The sequence below is a fragment of the Anticarsia gemmatalis genome, chromosome 21 (genome assembly GCF_050436995.1).
Source record: "Anticarsia gemmatalis isolate Benzon Research Colony breed Stoneville strain chromosome 21, ilAntGemm2 primary, whole genome shotgun sequence".
Classification (NCBI taxonomy): domain Eukaryota; kingdom Metazoa; phylum Arthropoda; class Insecta; order Lepidoptera; family Erebidae; genus Anticarsia; species Anticarsia gemmatalis.
In genome coordinates this window covers 6,428,062-6,448,600 of record NC_134765.1, presented here as the reverse complement: position 1 = coordinate 6,448,600, position 20,539 = coordinate 6,428,062, and the positions used below count along the sequence as shown (strand labels likewise).

The 20,539-nt window shown below is 36.3% G+C and overlaps 3 protein-coding genes across 7 annotated transcripts; 1 reads left to right on the top strand and 2 right to left on the bottom strand.

Moving 5' to 3' along the window:
- Positions 1-173: 173 nt before the first annotated feature.
- Positions 174-3,213, bottom strand: DhpD (guanine deaminase). 2 transcript variants are annotated; one of them, XM_076128736.1, is made up of 8 exons: positions 2,945-3,213; positions 2,597-2,857; positions 2,071-2,289; positions 1,774-1,881; positions 1,484-1,591; positions 1,072-1,237; positions 677-823; positions 174-506 (listed from the first exon to the last, which is right to left on the bottom strand). In XM_076128736.1, the coding sequence occupies exons 1-8, from the start codon at positions 3,044-3,046 to the stop codon at positions 277-279; spliced, it is 1,341 nt and encodes a 446-aa protein (XP_075984851.1). In that variant the 5' UTR covers positions 3,047-3,213; the 3' UTR covers positions 174-276. The 2 variants fall into 2 exon arrangements, with proteins under 2 accessions (XP_075984851.1, XP_075984852.1); XM_076128737.1 differs by having other exon boundaries at positions 284-506; positions 602-823.
- Positions 3,214-3,321: 108 nt separating this feature from the next.
- On the bottom strand, positions 3,322-10,632 carry LOC142982300 (adenylate cyclase type 10-like). 3 transcript variants are annotated; one of them, XM_076128726.1, is made up of 5 exons: positions 10,527-10,632; positions 9,038-9,390; positions 4,084-8,848; positions 3,824-3,988; positions 3,322-3,631 (listed from the first exon to the last, which is right to left on the bottom strand). In XM_076128726.1, the coding sequence occupies exons 2-5, from the start codon at positions 9,340-9,342 to the stop codon at positions 3,443-3,445; spliced, it is 5,424 nt and encodes a 1,807-aa protein (XP_075984841.1). In that variant the 5' UTR covers positions 9,343-9,390; positions 10,527-10,632; the 3' UTR covers positions 3,322-3,442. The 3 variants fall into 3 exon arrangements, with proteins under 3 accessions (XP_075984841.1, XP_075984840.1, XP_075984842.1); XM_076128725.1 differs by lacking the exon at positions 10,527-10,632 and having other exon boundaries at positions 9,038-9,408; XM_076128727.1 differs by lacking the exons at positions 3,322-3,631; positions 3,824-3,988; positions 10,527-10,632 and having other exon boundaries at positions 5,005-5,183; positions 5,266-8,848; positions 9,038-9,408.
- An 828-nt stretch (positions 10,633-11,460) lies between these two features.
- LOC142982117 (cysteine sulfinic acid decarboxylase) lies at positions 11,461-20,497 on the top strand. Of its 2 annotated transcripts, none has more exons than XM_076128463.1 (8): positions 11,461-11,636; positions 13,800-13,987; positions 14,607-14,829; positions 15,143-15,394; positions 15,772-15,836; positions 16,118-16,307; positions 16,783-17,010; positions 18,617-20,497. In XM_076128463.1, exons 1-8 carry the CDS (start codon positions 11,529-11,531, stop codon positions 18,806-18,808), a joined length of 1,446 nt encoding a protein of 481 aa, XP_075984578.1. In that variant the 5' UTR covers positions 11,461-11,528; the 3' UTR covers positions 18,809-20,497. The 2 variants fall into 2 exon arrangements, with proteins under 2 accessions (XP_075984578.1, XP_075984576.1); XM_076128461.1 differs by having other exon boundaries at positions 11,461-11,639.
- The last annotated feature ends 42 nt before the right edge of the window (positions 20,498-20,539 follow it).

Sequence of the window (20,539 nt, the reverse complement as noted above, 5' to 3'; positions counted from 1 at the left end):
AAAATTACTGCGCATTCTCTCTTATGTGACGCAAGCGAAGTTGCGCGGGTCAGCTAGTTATTAATAAAGTCTAATAAGACTAATTTATTATTTTTATCGCAGTGACATCTAAAGGACGATGTTAAATTTTGGTACGTGACGTGTGATAGGATAAAATAATAAAAACAATCAGCGACTTTAAAAAACATTTGAATAAAGTATATTTATTATTCCAAGAATTCAGATAAAATTTGATTACAATATAAAAGTAAAAAATATTTATATTTAATAGTATTATTACACGACATCCTTAACTTTCTCTCCTTTCACATAAACCTGTACAATATTCCTATCGTCTCCTGTGAATATGAATCGTTGTAACAAATCATTGGCGTATTCCTCAGCAGTAGTTTCAAGGGCGCCTTCGTACTTGTCTATTTGACCGCCCTTGGCATATGTGTCTATGATCAGCGCGTCGAAATCTTTGCCCACTTCGAAGTTGCCAATCTTGTTATCCAAATTCAAGGCTGTAAAGAATATAATAGAATTAGTAAGCATATTCTTTTCGACAAGTGGTCCCTTACAAAAAAATTGAGCCAAATTTGGAGGACTCAAGCCCTACCTAGTTAAAAAAGTTTATGTATTTACTGCAATCATGGTACGGTTACAAAATGACTAAAACAAGTTGTGATTTTACATTTTGCGCCTCCTAGAGTAGCGAGATAGAATGCTTCTTTCCAATCCAACGACCACTGCGGGTTTCCTTGTAACTCGAGGCACATGGATACATCCATAGATCGACGAATTGCATCTAATATTGTTGCGCTGTCACCACCAGATACGTCTGAGGAATAATGAATAAATATGAAGTTATCTTTGCAAAATAGTTTTTTTAAAGAATGGCTTCTCACTTACGTAATATCTTCACTGAGGTTGGTATAGTAGAGAAGTGCATAGGCCAAGTGATTTAGTTCAGTAGTCACAATTAGTTGAAAAGAATATTAATATTTTCTTTACGAATCATATTGAATTTTGTTTATGAGAATCTTGGCTGAACCTGCTTACTATTGAATAGTGTCAAAAGAATATTACCAGTTCCCAAGCCAACTGTAATGTTAGCATTAAGTAATCTCCTTACAGGACATAAGCCGGACTTCAGACGTGTGTTAGACGCTGGACAATGCGCTACGGACACTCCGCGTGACCGCAGCAAGGTGAGCTCTTCGTCCGTTAAATGAACAGCGTGAGCCATGATGCACTGTCGAAAGATACAAGTTTGAAGTTGATACGCTAATTGAATGTTCACGAAAATTCAAATGTTATTTGTACTTTTCAGACGATTTGGGATAAAGTTTATTAATTATTTAATAAGTTATATTATTGATGTGAGAAAAACTCATCTGTTATTTCTCAGACTGAATTCGGACTCAAACTTCGGGGCGTCTTGGTAGCCCTGTTTACTTAAAAATATATCCATAATAAAATATTGTTAACAAATACACACCCGGTTATTCAAAATTCCACTTTTATCATAAACATCGCCATAGCTCTTACAATTCTCGTTAGTCTCCAATACATACTCTATTTCTTGCAGGTTTTCTGATATATGGCTCTGAAAAAAGAACAGTTAATCTTTTCAAATGGCTTGCCAGCATTATTAAGCTTGTTTAAGAAAGTGTCTTAGAATTCTGTAGTTAGTGAGTATAACAGTGGCTAATTGTGAAGAATCATATATTATAGTCTTCCTAAACCCTTATGTTGTAGTGATATGTAAGTAAATAATTAATTGTATACCTGTATTCTACAATTATACTTATTTGCTATTTTGGCTAGACCATCCATAAGCTTTTTATCACAGCTTAAAGCAAATCTGGGCGTCACAACAGGCTCCACTAAATCATTCTGAAACATAAAATAACAACAACACTTATTATATAAGGCACTGGCAACACTTTGTTTAAATATTAAACTTGTTTATGAAAATATGTTTATGTTTCAACAGAATTGTTTTATGGTATGGTAAGTAAAAAAAGTAATTTTAAAGCCATTATCTTATTTGGCTTAATGTTTATTTAGCTTATTACACATTACCTGCAAGGCTAAAACTTTTTGTACAAAAGTTTCAACTTCAGTCAATTCTTTTTCAGTATCATTGTAATATCCCGCATCATTCTCTTTGTTCATGCTCACTTTACCTATCAGTGCCCTCTGGTGATGTTTAATGGCACTTTTAACTAACTCCAGAGTTCCCTCCACATGTAGAGAACCAAAGTAACAAGCTGTTGTGGTGCCATTTTTTAATAATCTTTGCTGAAATTAAAAAGTAACCATAAGCAAGAGTAAAACTGTAATGCTTATCAGATTATTTTCATAAATCTATAACTATTTACTGTAAATGTGCAGATCACTCAGTCTCAAGTCTAAGTAACAGAAAGCTTAATAAATTAATTTACTTTAATTTATTTATTGGTTTACTTTTATTGCATTCGGAACAGAAAAATGTATATTAAAAATTACCTACTTTCCTAACCACCTTTACTGGGTAATGGACTTATAGAATTCCCAGCTCATAGATTTAAACTACCCTTTGCTACTCCATAAAAATATTTTCACTTACCACAACTTGATCATAGATTCTGGCAGCAAACTCAGCATCTTTATACTTCTTCTCTAACGGGAATGTATATTTTGCCAGCCATTCCAACAGTGGCCGATCTAATCCCAAACCAATGTTTGGAAATTGTGGTGCATGTGTATGGCAGTCCACAAAGCCGGGTATTATAAACTGATCTTTGTTCAATTTAGTTATATTATAATCTTTAAAACTTCCAGATCTTTCAAGATTATCAAACTCCTCAATAGAACCTGTTTTTGTGATCTGTAATAAAACACGTTTTTTAAACGTGGTATCAAAAGTTATAAAAAAATTAAAAAGAACTCGTTATAACATACAGAATAGACTTACCTTTCCATTTTCTATACAAATGTAACCAAAGGTAACATTAAAGTCGTTCAAAGAATTTGAATCAGCGAATATTCCAACAAACACGCTATTTTTGGTCGTCATTTTTAATCACACGCTATAAAGTTATCTGGTTAATATTAAAGTGAGCTATATTGATTACGCAACGTTAGCAACCAAAATTAACTTGACCAAAATTAACTTCAAATAAAAAGAAATTAATCAACAAAAGTTTGTTATCAGTCTGTTATCAGTTCGTACCCTGTAATTGACAGCAACTGTTCAAAACAAATTATAAAAAAGATTTATCAAAATTGAAACCAGGTCTTTTTAGTTACATATTTTATCAGTGAAAAAAAAGGAAGAAGGAATGTGTCATATATTATATAATAAGCAGCTTTTATTATATCATGAATATTATTGAATCACGACGATGGATGTACTGATATCTGCCTAGATGCTATAATTGATATTCATACAATATTTGATCATAAAACTTATTTAATGCCTTGATGTACTGATCCTATACATAATTTCGTGCCATGCAGTGCGTGCCTGTTGTGCGCCCGCGCGCCAGCTGTCGAAGAAACCACTGCGTGCGTTTTGAAGCCATATCGTATAATCTGAACCGGCAGCTAGCACCAAATGTTCTTCTAGTCGATTGTCTATTTTGCGTGCTTCTTCTAAGGCCTATAAACATATAGAATTATCTTATCAAACGCTTGATAAAATTTTAATAGTAATATCGAAAATAGAGTTGTACGAAAAACTACTTTTATCAAAAGTTGGATTGAATTTTGTACCTAATTAAAATTATAGCTGCATAGTATATTGTGCATTTTACGGTTTAAAAATACAATTAATAATAATATTTATACAAACTTGATTAAAGAAAGCATTTGAGGTTGAGATCCGGCCGGATAATTTAGCGGAGTTGGCTTTCAGCAGATACCAGCGAGGAAATATTGAACGTACTAAACGGGTGTCTTTCTCTAGTCTAGCGAGTTCTCGGTCAGCTATTGATCTTAGCTCCATTAAATCAACCACCTGCAAAGGAGTTTCATAGATATACTTAGTTTACTTTTTTATTTGTAATGACTAATTTACACAATAAAATGTTCGTCAGCTTTCGTTCAACTTGCCTTTCGTAAATCGTCGACTTTTCTTGCTAAACTTTCTAGCATGCCTTCTGCTAGTCTCATTGCGCTCAAAAGAGACGTCATTGAAGAATCATCTTCGCATGATGTCCAACTTAAAGCTTCAGACTCAAATCGTTTAGCTTTTTTTTCAGAATCTGCACGGAGCCAATACGTCCACAATCCTACTACTAAACGCCGTCTACCACCACCCGCAGTTTTACCTCTACTAATAGCATATTCTGCAAAACGACTGATATCTTGGGGCGATTCCAGCTCAAAACCTGCGTCCAGTATCAAATCTATACACAATGCATAGTACCAAGTCTCGGATTCATACGATATATTATGATGTTGACCTGATCGTAAAGCAAATTGAAGTATATCGATTGTCTCCTCTATGCGACGGCGAGCAAGAAGAACATAGAACAAGTCAGGTACTATTTCCAAAGTTACGGCCTTTGCTTGGATAAACCTACTGATGGTTAAAGCTCGGAATCCGGAACGAATGCTTGAAGCGAGATGACCTCTGGCCATCCTACATTGGAAAGCAGTCATAAAAAGTTTCCCAAGGGCAAATAAATCGTCAGCTTCGATTGGATTCGGCAATTGCCTTAATGTTTGGACTGCCATTATTTCAATTTCTGTTGTGTTTTCGGGCATACCACGATCAAGCTCCACTTGCATGGCATTGCTGTATGCATCACAGATATTAACTACTGAACATTCTACTATTTGAACGACGTTGAGGGCGCGAAGAGCGGCTATTCTTGATAACCGTTCTTCTCCAGTGCTTGAGTAAATTAAAGTTGCAACATTTAAGCAAAATATTGAATCAGCTTGTAAAATCTTCTTATGCCTACGTTGTTTCTTTAGTTGAAAATTTATAAGTGAAGTTATTTTTTTTAATTTGAGGAACTCTGTAACTTTATCTAGATTAATATTATAAATCTTTGTTGCTCTTTCAATTTCTATTTTGGCTGCTACTAATTGTCCTCGTATTAAACATGCGGCAGCTCGTATTGAAAATATTTTTCCCAAAAATCTTTTTTCATCAAATGGATCTAAAGATCCATGAAGAGATGCACACATTTCTTCCGCTTCCTCTAGTTTTGGAAATACATTACTTACGGTATTACTCAAGACACATAAATAACTGTATTTTATAAGAAATTCTACAGCATTTACCTTGAGTTCTGCTTGTAGTGCGTGATGTACAAGTTGTTCGCAAATTGTAATATTTAATTCTGCACATGTACACTTGGCAAAGTTTGTTTGAGACACACCTTTTTCAATCTTTACACATAACGATTGTTTAAGATAGTCTTTGTTTGTTGCTGCCCTGATATCATCTTGACTATCGTAAACTCCGAGATTATGCCAATCTTCGAGATCATCTGCTTCTGTGATTGCACGGATCATATCAAATAATTTACTGTGGTTTGTTTCTGCCGGATAAAGATCTATCAGAAACCTGCAAGAATCTGTCATTGTGACTTTTTTTAGAGATTTTCGTTTTATTTGCGTTTCGGATACTTCGTTTTCATTCTGCTTTATTTTCAGAATGGGCTGAACTGTAGAGCTTCTGGCAGTGTCATTACTGTTTCTAGGAATGGACTTTATTTCACTCGATGCTCTTGCCGGTCTCATGCTTCCACTTGCGTACGTAGATATTGAAGTATTTTTATTCAAATCAATGGAACTAAACGCTTTCATTGAAGACTTTTGCTCTTCACTAAGAACCGACGCGCGCGGTAGACTGTTAGCGTCGAACTCAATCGAGGACAAAGTTTCGGTAGAGCTAGTGTGACTACCTGCTTCAGATTGATCTTCAGGTAAACTCAACATTGACTGAACCACCATTATCTTACCGCCACAATCAGTACATTTTTGTTTGTTGTTAGTCAAATAGTTTACAATTCGAGAATGAAATTCCTTCTTTTGATTCATCGGTAATAGTTCATAACAAGTCTTGCGCGAATTTTTATTTCGAAACCTCATTAACTTACAAAATCCATATTTAGGTATATTCTCATAATCTTCTGGTATGAAGTCAAAATGACATTCACACCATAGATTAGGATTACACGCGCCACTTGCTGATCTAGATAAAGTGCCAACAGGTCCCTTGCGGCCCCATTTGTTTATTGAATCAGAGTTTGCACATGTGAATATGTTCAAAGCAAATAATCTTTTTACTGCTTTCGCTGTTATTAACCAGTTATTTTCATACATTATGCTTTCCAATAAATCCCTGGGTATAACATTACCAATAACGGATGCAATTTTTAAAAGTAACTGCTGGTATGGTGTGAGAGAATCTATTTGTATCATAATTAAAGCATCCAAATTTTGAACATTAAGGTTTGTTTTTAGTTCTTCCTTTTTAATGACTATACAAATACTTTTATGTTCTTTAGGCTCATTTGCTATGAGGTCATCAAGGGTGGCTTGATCCATAGAATGTAACGCTTGAGGATGTAACAACGCTGGGTCCGGGAACTGTAGGTCTTCCTCATCTTTCCATATATCTATTTCGCTCTCTGAAATATTTTTAATTTCCAACGCACCGCTTGAAAACAAATGAATGATAAAGCTTTCTACTAAACCGGGCATTCCCTTACATTTAGCTTGGAGAGTTTTACATAAATCGTCTGATACTCCGTCTACATCCAATATTTGACAAGCTAAAGCTGGAATCCATTCAGAATCCAAAGGAGTTAGAGACATTTTCCTAATATTGCTATTAATAAAAACACTGTAAAGCCAATTGTGTACTGTACTGAATTTTCCTCTTGTGACGGACAAAACTGTAAATATGTTTAATGAATTAAACATTACAGATATAAATTCCCACGAAAATGGATCTAAATTTTGTAGATCATCTATAAATATAATATGAGTTTCATTTAGAGCCTTAATTAATTTAGTAAAAATCAGTTTCGCCTTCTCTTTTCGCTTGTTTTCATCTAATGAGTGTATTCCTTCATGATAAGCAAAGCGTACTTTTATAATGTTGTTCAAGTAACACAAGTCATCAGAATATACTTTTAACAACTGTATAATTCTTTCTTCTTTATCAAAACCTTGAATGGGTTCTTGGAGATCCAATAGTTGGTTCATTATTTGGCTTAAAGCTAAATAGTCTGTTGCAGAATGTATAGATGTCAAACGAATGTTGCATACGTGAAGCCCTCTGTGTTGAGCGTCTCGCGCCATCCATTCTAGCATTCTGCTTTTACCGAGGCGAGACTCTCCTACTATTAAGAGAGCGTCAAAATCTCTAAATATTGAGTCACTTTGATCTAACCAGCTTTCGAAATACTCAATTTCATCGACCCGGTTAAGTATTGGGGGAATCATAGGTATATCATACAATTCTTTAACTCTTATTTCCTCTGTGTATTCATAGATTTTACCAGAATTACCAATACCTTTCAGTTCGATGGACGGCTGCAAAGTAAAACCATTCGTGGACATTTTACTTTTAACAAAGGTGGTTTCATCACATGTAATTTTATTTCTGAATCCACACATGAGTCTAGCGGCTTTGTTGACGATGGCTCCGATGACTGTGAACTCACGTCTCAAGGGATGTCCCACCACCCCACAGTACACTTGACCCGTTGTCACACCTATAGACACTTCCAACACCCCGTCGAGGGCAGACACTGACTTCTTTATACTGTACGCACACTTGAGTGCGACTTGAGCTTCAGATTCATGTTTGAAGCCTCGCAAGCCAAAAATAACTAACATCATAATATCTTTGTCAAAAAGAATTATTTTGTTAACACATCCCATGGATTTGTAAACAATCTCACATGTGATTTGGTAAGCGTTATTGACAATAGTTATTAGTTGTGCAAAAGTAGAATCTTTTGGCTTAAGGGTAATAAATAATATAGACACGTGTCTCATTTCAGTCAAGTATTCTAAAGGTTGATGTGCATCGATCTGAGTTAGAACTGGTCTTATCATAAATTTGCGGATGTCGCATCCTAAATTCTTTTCTCCAGCTAATAATATACTTTTACGAAGATTTAAAGCTTCACTTTTCCTCAAGATTTCTATAAAATTTTGTTCTTTTGAAGAATCCCACAGTGTCTCTGGCAAAGTCTCGATAGCACTGAACGGTTGTTTGATTTGTCTTGATAAATTGCCGAAACCCAGAAATGGTTTTGTAACATTGCCATCGCGGGGATCGTACAGAATACATCTGATTGTGACATAACCATTTTCATCTATAACATGATCATAATTTCTGGAGTAGCAGTGACCCCAAGCGGTAGGAGTAAGTTTAACTTCTCCTGAAGCACAAACACTTTCAGCTGCTTTCGCTTCAAGCACAGGTAGCCCAAAAATAATGTAGCTCATATCTATTCCGCTGCCGATGGGCGCAAATATAAGATTACCAGCTGATATTGCGAGCTTGACTCTTAGATTAACTTTTACATCAGTTTCGTAGGAAGAATAAGAATGCTGGATAATGAGAGCGCAAGCAATTACTGTATGTATAGTGTGGCACAAAAATGATCTCTTGTCTGTCTTCCAGAGGGCTAAGAATGCGTCTCCGGCAAATTTAATGATGTCCCCACCATGGCTGTAGATGACTTCTATGAGAGATCCAAGATATGTATTGAGAGTGACGGTGAGTCGGTACGTGCCGCCTTTGCCAGTGTTGTTGTAACGTTCTGAGAGAGCAGTGTAGCCTGAGACATCGGCCATCAAGAGCACTCCGACGAAACGCTTTGTTTCCGAAGTGTCAAATCTGTAATAATGGGTAGCGTAAATCACCAGATTTCTACGTAATGTAACATTAAAATGCGTAACGTGTGTGAGATAATAATTTTATTTATAACTAAGACTAGCAGTTAGTCAAAATGAGCAGGCATTCTAGTATCTAGTAACTAGTTACTACTTATTCTGTTTTTCTTTAATAGAAACTGTTATGTCTTACTTGTCCATATGCAGTATTTCATCCGGTACGAGTGTAGATAGAATGAGTGTCTGTTTCTTAGTCAAACATATTTCAACATCTTGATCGATATCTGTGGTTTCGCTTTTTCTATCAAAGAACTCTTGCACCCAGTCTGTGATTTCTTTATATTGTGGACCTTCGTCATCATCGAGGTCGTCTTCTACGGCAAAGTCGTTACCTCGACGTGATATTTTGCGGGTATTTCGCCACTTTTCTGTACTCACCATCATGCTAGTGGAGTTCTTTCGGGACCGGGAGCGTGTGCGAGTCTTGAGGAAATTCATGCTTGCAGTGTTTTGTGAACGGCACGTAAAATAATTTTGAGTAAAGGCCTGGAAGAAATTACTACTGTCACTTACCACTTAACCTAATGTCAATAAAATCCAGGAGGTCATGGACTCCAGTATCTTTTAACTTTAAGTGATTTATTTGTACTTTACTGAGCATCGGCATTGGCGTACAATAAAATACAAGAAGTTGTCTTCGACGCTTGTCAACTTAGATCTTGTTTTTGACATTGTTGTTTTTTCTTGGTCATTGCAGAGGTTTTTTGAAAATTTATATTCACACCACTATAAGTACCATAAAGTTAGTACTAACACGGAGTTTTCTTTCCTCACAGGTGCAGGTATAATGCTAAAGAAACGAAATCGTTAGTATTCAATTTGTGCGCTATTGTGGTCTTACGCGAGATAATATTACGTACCTAAATGATGGCAACGAATTTACAAAACTATTCTTATTTATTTTATTTGTAATGAAAACAGCAATAATTCATGTCCTTTGCACTTTTTACTCCTGTGATAAAGTAATAAATAATAAAATGTATAGTAAACAACACATATTATTATTACGTTACGCTTACAAATGAAAGTAATTTATTAAACACTAGCTGACCCGCGCAACTTCGCTTGCGTCACATGAGAGAGAATGGGTCAGAATTTTCCACGTTTTTGTAACACTTTTTACTGTTACTCTGCTCCTATTGGTCGTAGCGTGATGATATAAAATATGCTTTTTTTTTCACGAAAAATATTCTCAAAATTATTTATATCTCTTAATATAATAAAGTCGCGCTAAGGCATATCCGCCATTAAAACAGTTGCCATGACAACGGAATTTTGTTATTTCAATGTCATTATAATATTGATTATTCGCGACTTCGTTCGTCACTTGAATTTTCCCGGGAAATGGGTCATTTTCCCGGGGTAAAAAGTAGCCTATGTCCTTTCTCGGGTATCAAAATATCTCCATACCAAATTTCATGCAAATTGGTTCAGTAGTTTAGGCGTGATTGAGTAGCAGACAGACAGACAGACAGACAGACAGACAGAGTTACTTTCGCATTTATAATATTAGTATGGAAGTATGGATTGATAACGATGACTAGCGAAGAGATTAATTAGCGTGCATTCATGCCGTCAGTTCTTTATTTCACTTCATTATGTAGAAAAAATATAACACTTACGTTAATTGCCTTATAAATGGGAATGACCTCACATGTTTGTTTACCACATAATCCAGGTTAATGTATGTCCAGTGCCGCTGCAATTTCTGTTACTATTGCGTTTGCCGCAGAGAATGTTGTAGAGCCTTGGGATTTTAACGACAAAATTAAATGCATAATAACTAGTTAGTACTAAGTTAGTTACGACGAATAGCTTCGGGACAGTCCGAATACCAACTGTATATGACTTCGGAGCAAAGAATACCTGGGTAAAGTGTTATTATTGTGTAATAATAATTAATGGATGGATGGCTTAGCTGTCAACTGGTCGCTACCACTGCGCGTGGTTGTCCATTCCTACGCGGAGCAATCCTTCATAAATTGTACCTCTATGTCCATTGTTTTTATATAAGCCGGAGAGTACAGGACGTAAGTACCTAATTCCATTTATTGATTGTTTTGAACCTACATTGTTCTTCATATATAATTATAATGTAAACTCGGCGTATCGATTAACTGACCTCGTACCTTAAAACGCATGTTATTAGTAGTACCTAAGACATAAATCGACTGGTTTATAAACGGCCAATTAGCAAAATTGTGACATAATCCATGCCGGGTCATTGTAATGTACTCGTAGTAAACTAATATGACCTTAGGGTTAACACGACTGGTCCATGTACTCCTATAATCCGACAACTTAGTAGGTAACTTTAGTATGCACGATTTATCTAATTTTAAGTCCATTCTGCTGTGTATTTCAAAAATAAAGTAACTGTTTCAAACAGGTCACCGGCAGCTGCATAAGCCACTGGGGTCACTGATGTTCTAAAGCCTGAATTTTGTATACATCTGAACTGCGAACACTGCGTACAAGGTTGTCTACTAAGTTGTTCGATTATAGTAAGTAGGCCTGTAGGGCTTATGTTGCATTGTCAATTTGCGTTCAGGCCGTTCAGTCTCGCTGGCTCTGCGCGGCTGTGAACACGCGAGACACGAGAAGTAAAAATTAAATAAGTAATTATGGCGTTAAATGGAACGTCCTTTTTAGACAAAGTGCTTGGAATAGTGAAAGATGAAAGGTCGGATAGTTCGCCGTTGGTGCGTTTCGTTCATCCGAAGGAATTACAGGTAGTGGTTTTTTTTTGTGGGTATTTGTAGGTTTTTGGGTTAAAGTTTGTTTTGTTATTGTTTGTAGTGTGTTTGTATTAGGTCGGGGAAAAGTCTTTTCGCATTATAGTATGTATGAACTTGTAATAAAATCTCTTTGGCTTCAAGAATCACAAATGAGTACACGGTTTCTTTCAGTGAGCTCGTTAGGTACCCAAATATTGAGCTTTCTTCTGTAGAGAAAAGATTTTATTACAAGTTCATACATACTATAATGTGAAAAGACTTTTCTCACTTCCTATAAATGGTTTTGTTTAAAATCGTATGTCACAAATGTATTTTAAATTTTCCCGACTTCATTAATTCCAACGATTATTGATATGATAGTTTGCCAGGTTCGGTTTTCTTGTAAGTCCATTTTTTTATTTGCATCGGTAAATGTGAATTGAACCCAATTTGCAGATATGAATTATTCTGGACTAAGCAATATTCTCAAAAAAGAAAAATAATACTTGACTGGATATGTAATGTAGTTGAAATAAATAAGTAACTACTCATAAATATATACATTACATTACATTATTACAAGAACCTTACAATATTAATATAAAACCGATTAATACTACCATTATTCACGTTAATTATGCACTTGATTGAATTGCGGAAATATACACATTATCGAGTATAGAACAATCCTTGATAATACAAGTATGGTAACTATCTATGACAATTATTTACATTTTCAAGTACATACTCCTTGTTGCACAAACAGGTTGAGTTTATTAGAAGTTGTTGCAAGTAAAGTGTGTGTCTTTATGATACTTAGTTTATTATAAAGTCTACTAGTTCCTTATGCAGACTGTTACTAGGTACTGCTATGAAGCGTTGCCACAAACGTGATTAAAGTTAAACAATAGACTATTAAATAGTAATTATTATTTCAACAGATTAAAATCTATTATTTCGATGAAACGAACTACATCAATAATCCAAACTATGGCGCGTCAGCATCTAAAATAGTTAAAGTTTACTCTTAACATGTTTTCTTGATAAATATTTGCATGATCTATCATTAATCTATTTTGGTGACCTACCGATGTAGGTATTACGGGTCTATCCCACTAGTCCCGTTGAGTTGTCCCGTGACGGGACAAGTGGCACTATTTTGCCCCAGTTGTCCCGTGGCGGGACAAGTGACACTGTTTTGGTGCCATTTGTCCCGTTGCAGATAAATCACGGGACTAATGGGACAGACGGAAGGGTCAAAACAACTGGTTCCATTGAGTTGTTGTGTCACAACAGGTACTTGGTACTTTGGTAAGATAGCAGATGATGAATTGTATTTGTACGCTACTCTATGTAAACTTTAAATTCACAAGAAGTTTTTTTTTACCATTTGGGCTTTTTCACTTTATAATTAAATTGACAAGAGTAGAATGTAAAATGTTTATCCGGAATTACCTACTTGAAAAAACATAATGTAAGGAAACTAAAAATATATTGTTAACAGGCCCCTGGAGCAGCTTAAACACTCAAGTCAATTCAACATGTACCTAATGTAATTCCAACTTATCTACCAGAAATTAAGTAAAAATGTACTACAACACAACGTATAACGTCTGCTATCTTATCAAAGTACCAAGTACCTGTTCTCACACAACAACTCAATGGAACCAGTTGTTTTGACCCTTCCGTCTGTCCCATTAGTCCCGTGATTTATCTGCAACGGGACAAATGGCACCAAAACAGTGTCACTTGTCCCGCCACGGGACAACTGGGACAAAATAGTGCCACTTGTCCCGTCACGGGACAACTCAACGGGACTAGTGGGATAGACCCGGTATTACTCTGGAAAATACCCCTCTCTTTGACAAGGTACCAACAGATAATATTAGGTCGGGGAAAAAGTCTTTTCGCATTATAGTATGTATGAACTTGTAATAAAATCTTTTCTCTACACAAAAATGCTCGATATTTGGGTGCCTCACGAGCTCACTGAAAGAAACCTAATGAACCCTGTACTTATTTGTGATTCTTGAGGCCAAAGAGATTTTATTACAAGTTCGTACATACTATAATGCGAAAAGACTTTTTCCCCGACCTAATATTTGACACGGAACAGTACCGCCAATAAAACCTTGTCTAAAAAGCGTGATTAAAAAGAAAAATCTCTGATAATTTCAGGCAATATTCGATACGGACTTGAACGTAACTACCGGGGTGAATGACCAGGAGCTGGAGCGATGTGTTCGTAAAGTCCTGCACTATAGTGTGAAGACCCACAAGGCTACCTTCAGGAATCAACTGTTCTCTGCCACGGACCCTTATGGACTGGCCGGCGCATGGATCACTGAAGCTTTTAATTCTAGTCAGTAAGTATGATGCGAAAATCGAAAACTAATCGGTTTATCGGTCAACATTTGATTATGTTATATTAAAATTTATTAAAATACTAATGAAAAGAAGAATAGTAAAATCTGATTGAAAGGAAATCGACTAGTGTTACTGGATGTTTGTTTCTCTTTCACGCAAATACTACTGAACCAATTACGATGAAATTTGGGCAACACATAGGTTACTTTTTATACTGGAGTTAACGAGGGATCGAAATTTACACGGATTTCCACGTGGAAGAAGTCGCGGGCGGCCTTTAGTATTATCTATATCCATGATTCTGACTCTGGTCCGCTAATTCGAAATGTTGCATAAAAGTCCCAAGCTTTACCTGAGCATTAGACTTACGTGCAATACAAACACTATTTGTATGTATGTTTGCCAAATAACGTTATAATGCGAAACAAGACGCAAGTTAAGCTTTGTTAACTTAACTTTCTATGTAGAATAGAAAACTATTGTTTGAACTTTCCAATAACACCCACGGCGTCAGACACATTTGAATAATGTATGCTCGTAATATATTTGGTTCCATAAATTCCTAGAATATTTCGTATCAGTTTCGCCAGACTTTGTAGATTTGCCAAATCATTTCAGGTACACTTTCGAAGTGGGTCCAGTATTCACTCTGATTGAGCTGAAACTGTTTGAGCACATACTCAAATTGTTCGGTATTCCCGATGGAGACGGTATCTTCGCGCCGGGAGGAAGCATGGCCATCATGTACGGGATTGTGGCAGCCAGGTACAAAGCCTTCCCCGATATCAAGGCTAAGGGAATGAAGAACTTACCCGAAATGGTTCTATTTACTTCTGAAGATGTGAGTTGTTTCATTTTAGATCTTAATGTGAACGCATGTTTAGTTGATAGACAAAAGACAGCTATATACGAAGCATTATTGAGTTATGTACTTTTGTGGTGTTACGCAGCTGTGAGATGCATTGAATTGTACAAATATAAACATACCTTCTTCCTGTCCTAACCTAATGTTGCGTGAGAAATAGCCCACATGATCGTTATGCATAATCTAATTGTAATACCATTAATAATAATGACTCTAGCAAACTACCTACGTACCTTTAGCCTTTTATAATAAATGGACAGTCACTAATAAAACAAAACTCCTGTTCCAGAGTCACTACTCCATCACAAAAGCAGCTCACTGGCTAGGATTCGGCACAGATCAGATCAGAAGAATACCAGTCAACAGTAAAGGACAAATTCTTGTCCAAAAGCTCGATGAAGCCATACAAAAAGAGAAGGCTCTATGTAGGTATCCGGTTTTCGTGAACGCGATGGCTGGAACTACAGTATTGGGATCCATTGATGATATAGATGCAGTTGCCGATGTTTGTAAGAAACATGGCGTTTGGATGCACGTTGATGTAAGTAGCTACGAATAGTCAAAAAAGCTTATTTAGATCAGTACCTCGATTCTCTACCAGTATCGACTACCGGCAACCGGCTAGCTAACGAAATTTTGTCGATAGTCGATAGTAGTAGAGAATCGAGTGCCTCGATTCTCTTCTACTATCGACAACCGAACTGTCATCGAGAAATTTAGTATGAAAATCTGATCAGCGCCTCTGACGGGCGTCGCAGAAACTTTTTTGGCAATACATTCTAAATGTCAAAATTTCGTTAGGTAGCCGGTTGCCGGTAGTCGATAGTGGCAGAGAATCGAGGTACAGATTGCTAAGAAGATTTCAAAAGGCTTTTCCGTGGTGCACATTATTAATATTTTGTGCTTTTGTTCTTTCAGGCATGTTGGGGCGGGAGTTTAATGTTGTCACCAAGACACAGGATGAAACTTAAAGGCATAGAAAGGTATAATATTTGTTATTTTATTTGCCGTTACACCTTCACCTAGTTATACTGATTTAATAACTCCCACTTTTAAACTTCAATGCGATTTTACTTTTAACAAATTCAATTAATATTTATTTGGAACAGGCAAAATGAAGTGCATATTTTTTTTATTATCTGTCTGACGGACGAATTAATTAAAAGGAAATTTTACCCATTATCTACTTCTTCAGTACCATTCTTAAATACATGGCTACCGATGAAAGTTCAAAAATTGCTACCGTCAAACCTTGCTTTTTCAGAGCCAATTCAATATCATGGAATCCGCACAAGATGATGGGTGCTCCTCTGCAATGTTCGATGATCCTAGTGCGGGACAAGGGTCTTTTGCACGAGGCTAATTCAGCTGCAGCACAGTACTTGTTCCAGCAAGACAAGTTCTATGATGTGTCGTATGATACGGGAGACAAGAGCGTGCAGTGTGGAAGAAAGGTATAAAAGTGAAATTATTTATTATTTTTAAAAAGACAACTCCCGCACTATGTATTGCTCTTGTGTCGCGGGGACAATTACAAACATACAAACAACGGACACAAAGCACAACCAGACCCGAAACAATTATTTGTGCGATCCACAAATAATTGCTCCGTGTGGGAATCGAAACCACGACCTCCCGACGCAGTGGTATCGGCGTGGTATTGTTTTTAATTAAAATATTTTGACTGCCCTGAGCATGAGTTCTGGGGTAAGACGTCCGGGTTGGTCATATTGCTATTGTCCTTTTCTAATTTGTTTTATAACATTTAAATAGTAAATCACATTAAAGTGTCCGGTATATGACAACATGATCGCCCCATTTTGCATCAATATTGTAAACGACCAAACAGCCATTTTATACACCGTCGGGTATAACATGCTAAATATTACATATTTATAAAAACTAGTCATAATAAGTATACAATTACAGATAGACGCGTTTAAACTATGGATGATTTGGAAGGCGCGGGGCGACCTCGGCCTCAATCAATTAGCAGATCAAACCATGGCAATTGCCCAGTACTGCCTGGACACCGTCGCCAGCCGACCTGGCTTCAAGCTCGTCTCTGATGAGCTCCAATGTCCTAATGTCTGCTTCTGGTATATACCTACCTTTATGAGGAATATAGAAAAGAATGGAAATGAACTAATGCATAAGGTGAGATAATATTTAATAGTATTTAATAGTAATATTGAAACTGTCTGTCTAAATACAGTTGATCACGATGTCTCGCGTTCGATTACCGAGCGTCCTCTGCTATTGGACTTTTAAATTTTTTATGAGATTTTTTGTAAAAGATCCCTTTTCACGAAAAACGTGCGGACGTAGAAGTTTGAAATTTGGCACACTTACAGTTTATGTGTAATAATTTAATAATAATGCTTATAAAGTATGTACATTAAATCAATAAATAAAACATTACACATACTACCACGCATTTGACATTTGCCTATATACATAGAGCACTGACATAGACAAAGAGTACCGTCTTATAGGTTTACTGAGGTCTTACTGAATGTCATAAATGATAGAGTCATTCGGGGTAACTGTTCGCAGTGGGTAAGTGAGCGCAGGGCCTATATCTCTGATCGGGGTGAGGGGGCGGGGGTGACTGTTTTGGTCAATCGTAGCTGCAAGCGATGCCAACTAGTCGCGACATGTCAGTGCGCCGCACCACTCTTTGTTGTTTATTTATTTGCAAAAAACTGTTTTAGGCCATTTGATTGTGTCTTTCTTATTGTTTGGAAAACATTCTGACACACAAGATTGTAAAGCAACACCAGGAAAGTCATGTTTTTTTAATTAAATGGTTATTGTTGTTGAAATTTGCAAGCGTGATATAAAGTTATATTCATTACTTTGGACTCAGCGGTTCTTATATTCAATTTTGGGGTCTGCGGGAAAGTGTGCGCGGGTAAGTGGGCGCACGCGCACACTTGCCCGGATTCATAAAGATAAATAAATTTATATAATTTTAGTAGCAAATAAACTCTTATTTACTTATTTATTTTAATGTAGCGCCATGTTTCGAAATTATATTAGAAAAAAACCTGAACTTGCGACTGTTACAACAAATCGCTAAAGCAAAAGCTCTAATTGAACAGGGTAAAAGTAAAGCAATTAGTATAAGCGAGTCATGTCTTCGCAAAAGACTTAAATTAAACGTAGCTGCATCTTCAATAGGTCGGTTTAAGCCAGAAACAGTACAAATTATTTTATTTGATTAGGTATTTATTTTTTTATATTTATACCTAGAATGTTCAAGTAGTTTTGTTGGTTTTGTGTTTGGATTTTCTGAGAAGGAGATGTTTGGTTCTGGTTAATTTTCATTAAATTTACTTCAAAGGCTAGATAATTTTGGTGAAACAATTAAATTAATATCATTAATTTCGGTCAAATTAACCAATACGTTCGCTTGCCCCAAGTGCGTCTTTTTACCCCATAGCTGTGCGCACACTTACCCACAACACGGGTCAAGTGTTCGCATTCCGACTTTCAGTTGTTTTTGTCTGTTTGAATGAAAACTAATATACTTACAGATTTAGTTTGTCTTCCAAATTGTAGTCTAATAAATGTTTATTTTGATATGTTTCTTTTATTTTACTGATTACACTGTTCTAATTCACAATGTGGTCCCAAAGGTGAAAGTGCGCACACTTGACCCGAATGACTCTATTAAATAACTTATAATTTAAATTAATTATAGTCGAATTTCGACTACCGGGCGACAACTACTAAATGTGAATATAACTAATCTTTTCAGGTTACACCAAAAATAAAGGAGCTTTTAGTCCTTTCGTCAAAATTGATGGTGTCATACTCTCCGCTCCGGCAGCACAATAACTTCTTCCGACTAGCCTTCCAGTTCCACCCGACTATCAGCTACGAGCAAGTTATAGACATGCTGACTGCCATCGAAGAGGCTGGCGAGACCATCACCATGAACATGTTATAACTTTAAAACTACTCCATGTTTTAATAACTAAGTAATACTTATAAAATTGAGACTAACCCGATCATGATTATTCAGTTGTGACGTTTCAGCTAGAGAGATGGTTTCTAAAAGTAGCAAAAAAACTTGAAATAATAGTCAGCGCTCCTGACGTGTTCCGCAGGAGCTATTTTTACAAGACTTTTTAAATGACAAATTATACTATCGAATTTAGCAAATCCGGCTGCAGCCTTACAGGTTGGATTACCTATTAGCCACCTTTAAACATAGACTCTATCGCGCATGATACAAAAATCGCACGTGAAAGAGCGCGCGTATAAAGGCCGTGTAAGGGGAAAGGAAAGACAACGCGCGTTCATTTGTCAAGCCGGCGAAGAAAATCGAGGCTTTGGTCATTTCATCCCACTTAAAACTTATCCCGCGGGATAAGTTGTCCACATTAATATTTTTATTATTTTTCTTTAGTCAACTCATCCCGCTTTAAAGAAAAGGTAAAAATGTACTGTATTATTTGAAATATTTGTACATTCGTGAACAAAAGTGTTGCTATAAATGTGGTCTTAACTTTATTACAGTAGGAGATGAGGTTAAATAAATATTCTATTTGTGTTATAAGCTGTATATTCAAATATGTCTGATGAATATTATTACTCACTTATTTATCGATATATTTTATTTCCTTTCTTTTTAAATAAATAAATAAATATCATCTGACTCACACACGGTCATTTGATTCCAAACTAAGCAGAGCTTGTACTATGGTAACCAAATGACTGATAAACATACTTATATACTTCTAAATACATACTTTAATAAATACATTGACATCCAGGCTCAGAACAAATACTCGTGCTCATCACACAAAGATTTGTCCCGGGTGGGATTCGAAAGGACAACTCCCGCTCTAAGAATTGCTCTTGTGTCGCGGGGACTATTACATATGTTGGGACACTTATTAAGAAATAAAACGTCATTTTTTTTAAACTTGTTGACTAGACTTAGTAGTAGTACTTACTTCCATAATCAATTCCGAATTTTAAGAAGAAGCTCTATTCAGAAGTAGCCAAAAGGGGCAGTGGCCATAACGGGGAATAGTACATTAGTGAGTCGGTTGCCACACTGAGAATTAGCCCTAATGCGCGTGAACCACTTTTTTCAAGTCTGTACAAATCGTAAAATATATCAGCGGGATGAGTTGTCCGATTCAAAAATTGTACTAGGACAACTCATCCCGCGGGATGAGATCAAGCGGGATGAGTTGACCAAAGCCTCAGAAAATCCCTAGCGAAGAGCGCGCAGGCTTTCCCTCGCGTTATCCTTTACGCTCCTAAGAACCCGCGATAGAGTGTGTGTGTAGAGGTGCACACCCTTTACACGCACGCTCTTTCACGCGCGATTGTTATTTCACGCGCGAAAGAGCGTGTGTGTGTAAAGGCACCTATTGTCGCATGCCGCTGAGGCGGCAAGCATAGTCACGTAAATCTCTGTACATCAAAATAGATTATATTGATGTTAAATAAAAGTATATTAGAATAGTACAAAATTTACTGACTTTACCCTCTCACTTCATGGCATGCATGTTGCGGTAATTTATAACCGTTTAGTAAGTATTATAAATGATCGGGATTATGAATTGTACAATTTATATGGAAAGCTATTATTGAATAAATTAGAATATTCGTAATGAATTTATTTATCCGTTTTATTGCACTCCGAAATTCACTGCTGGATCGG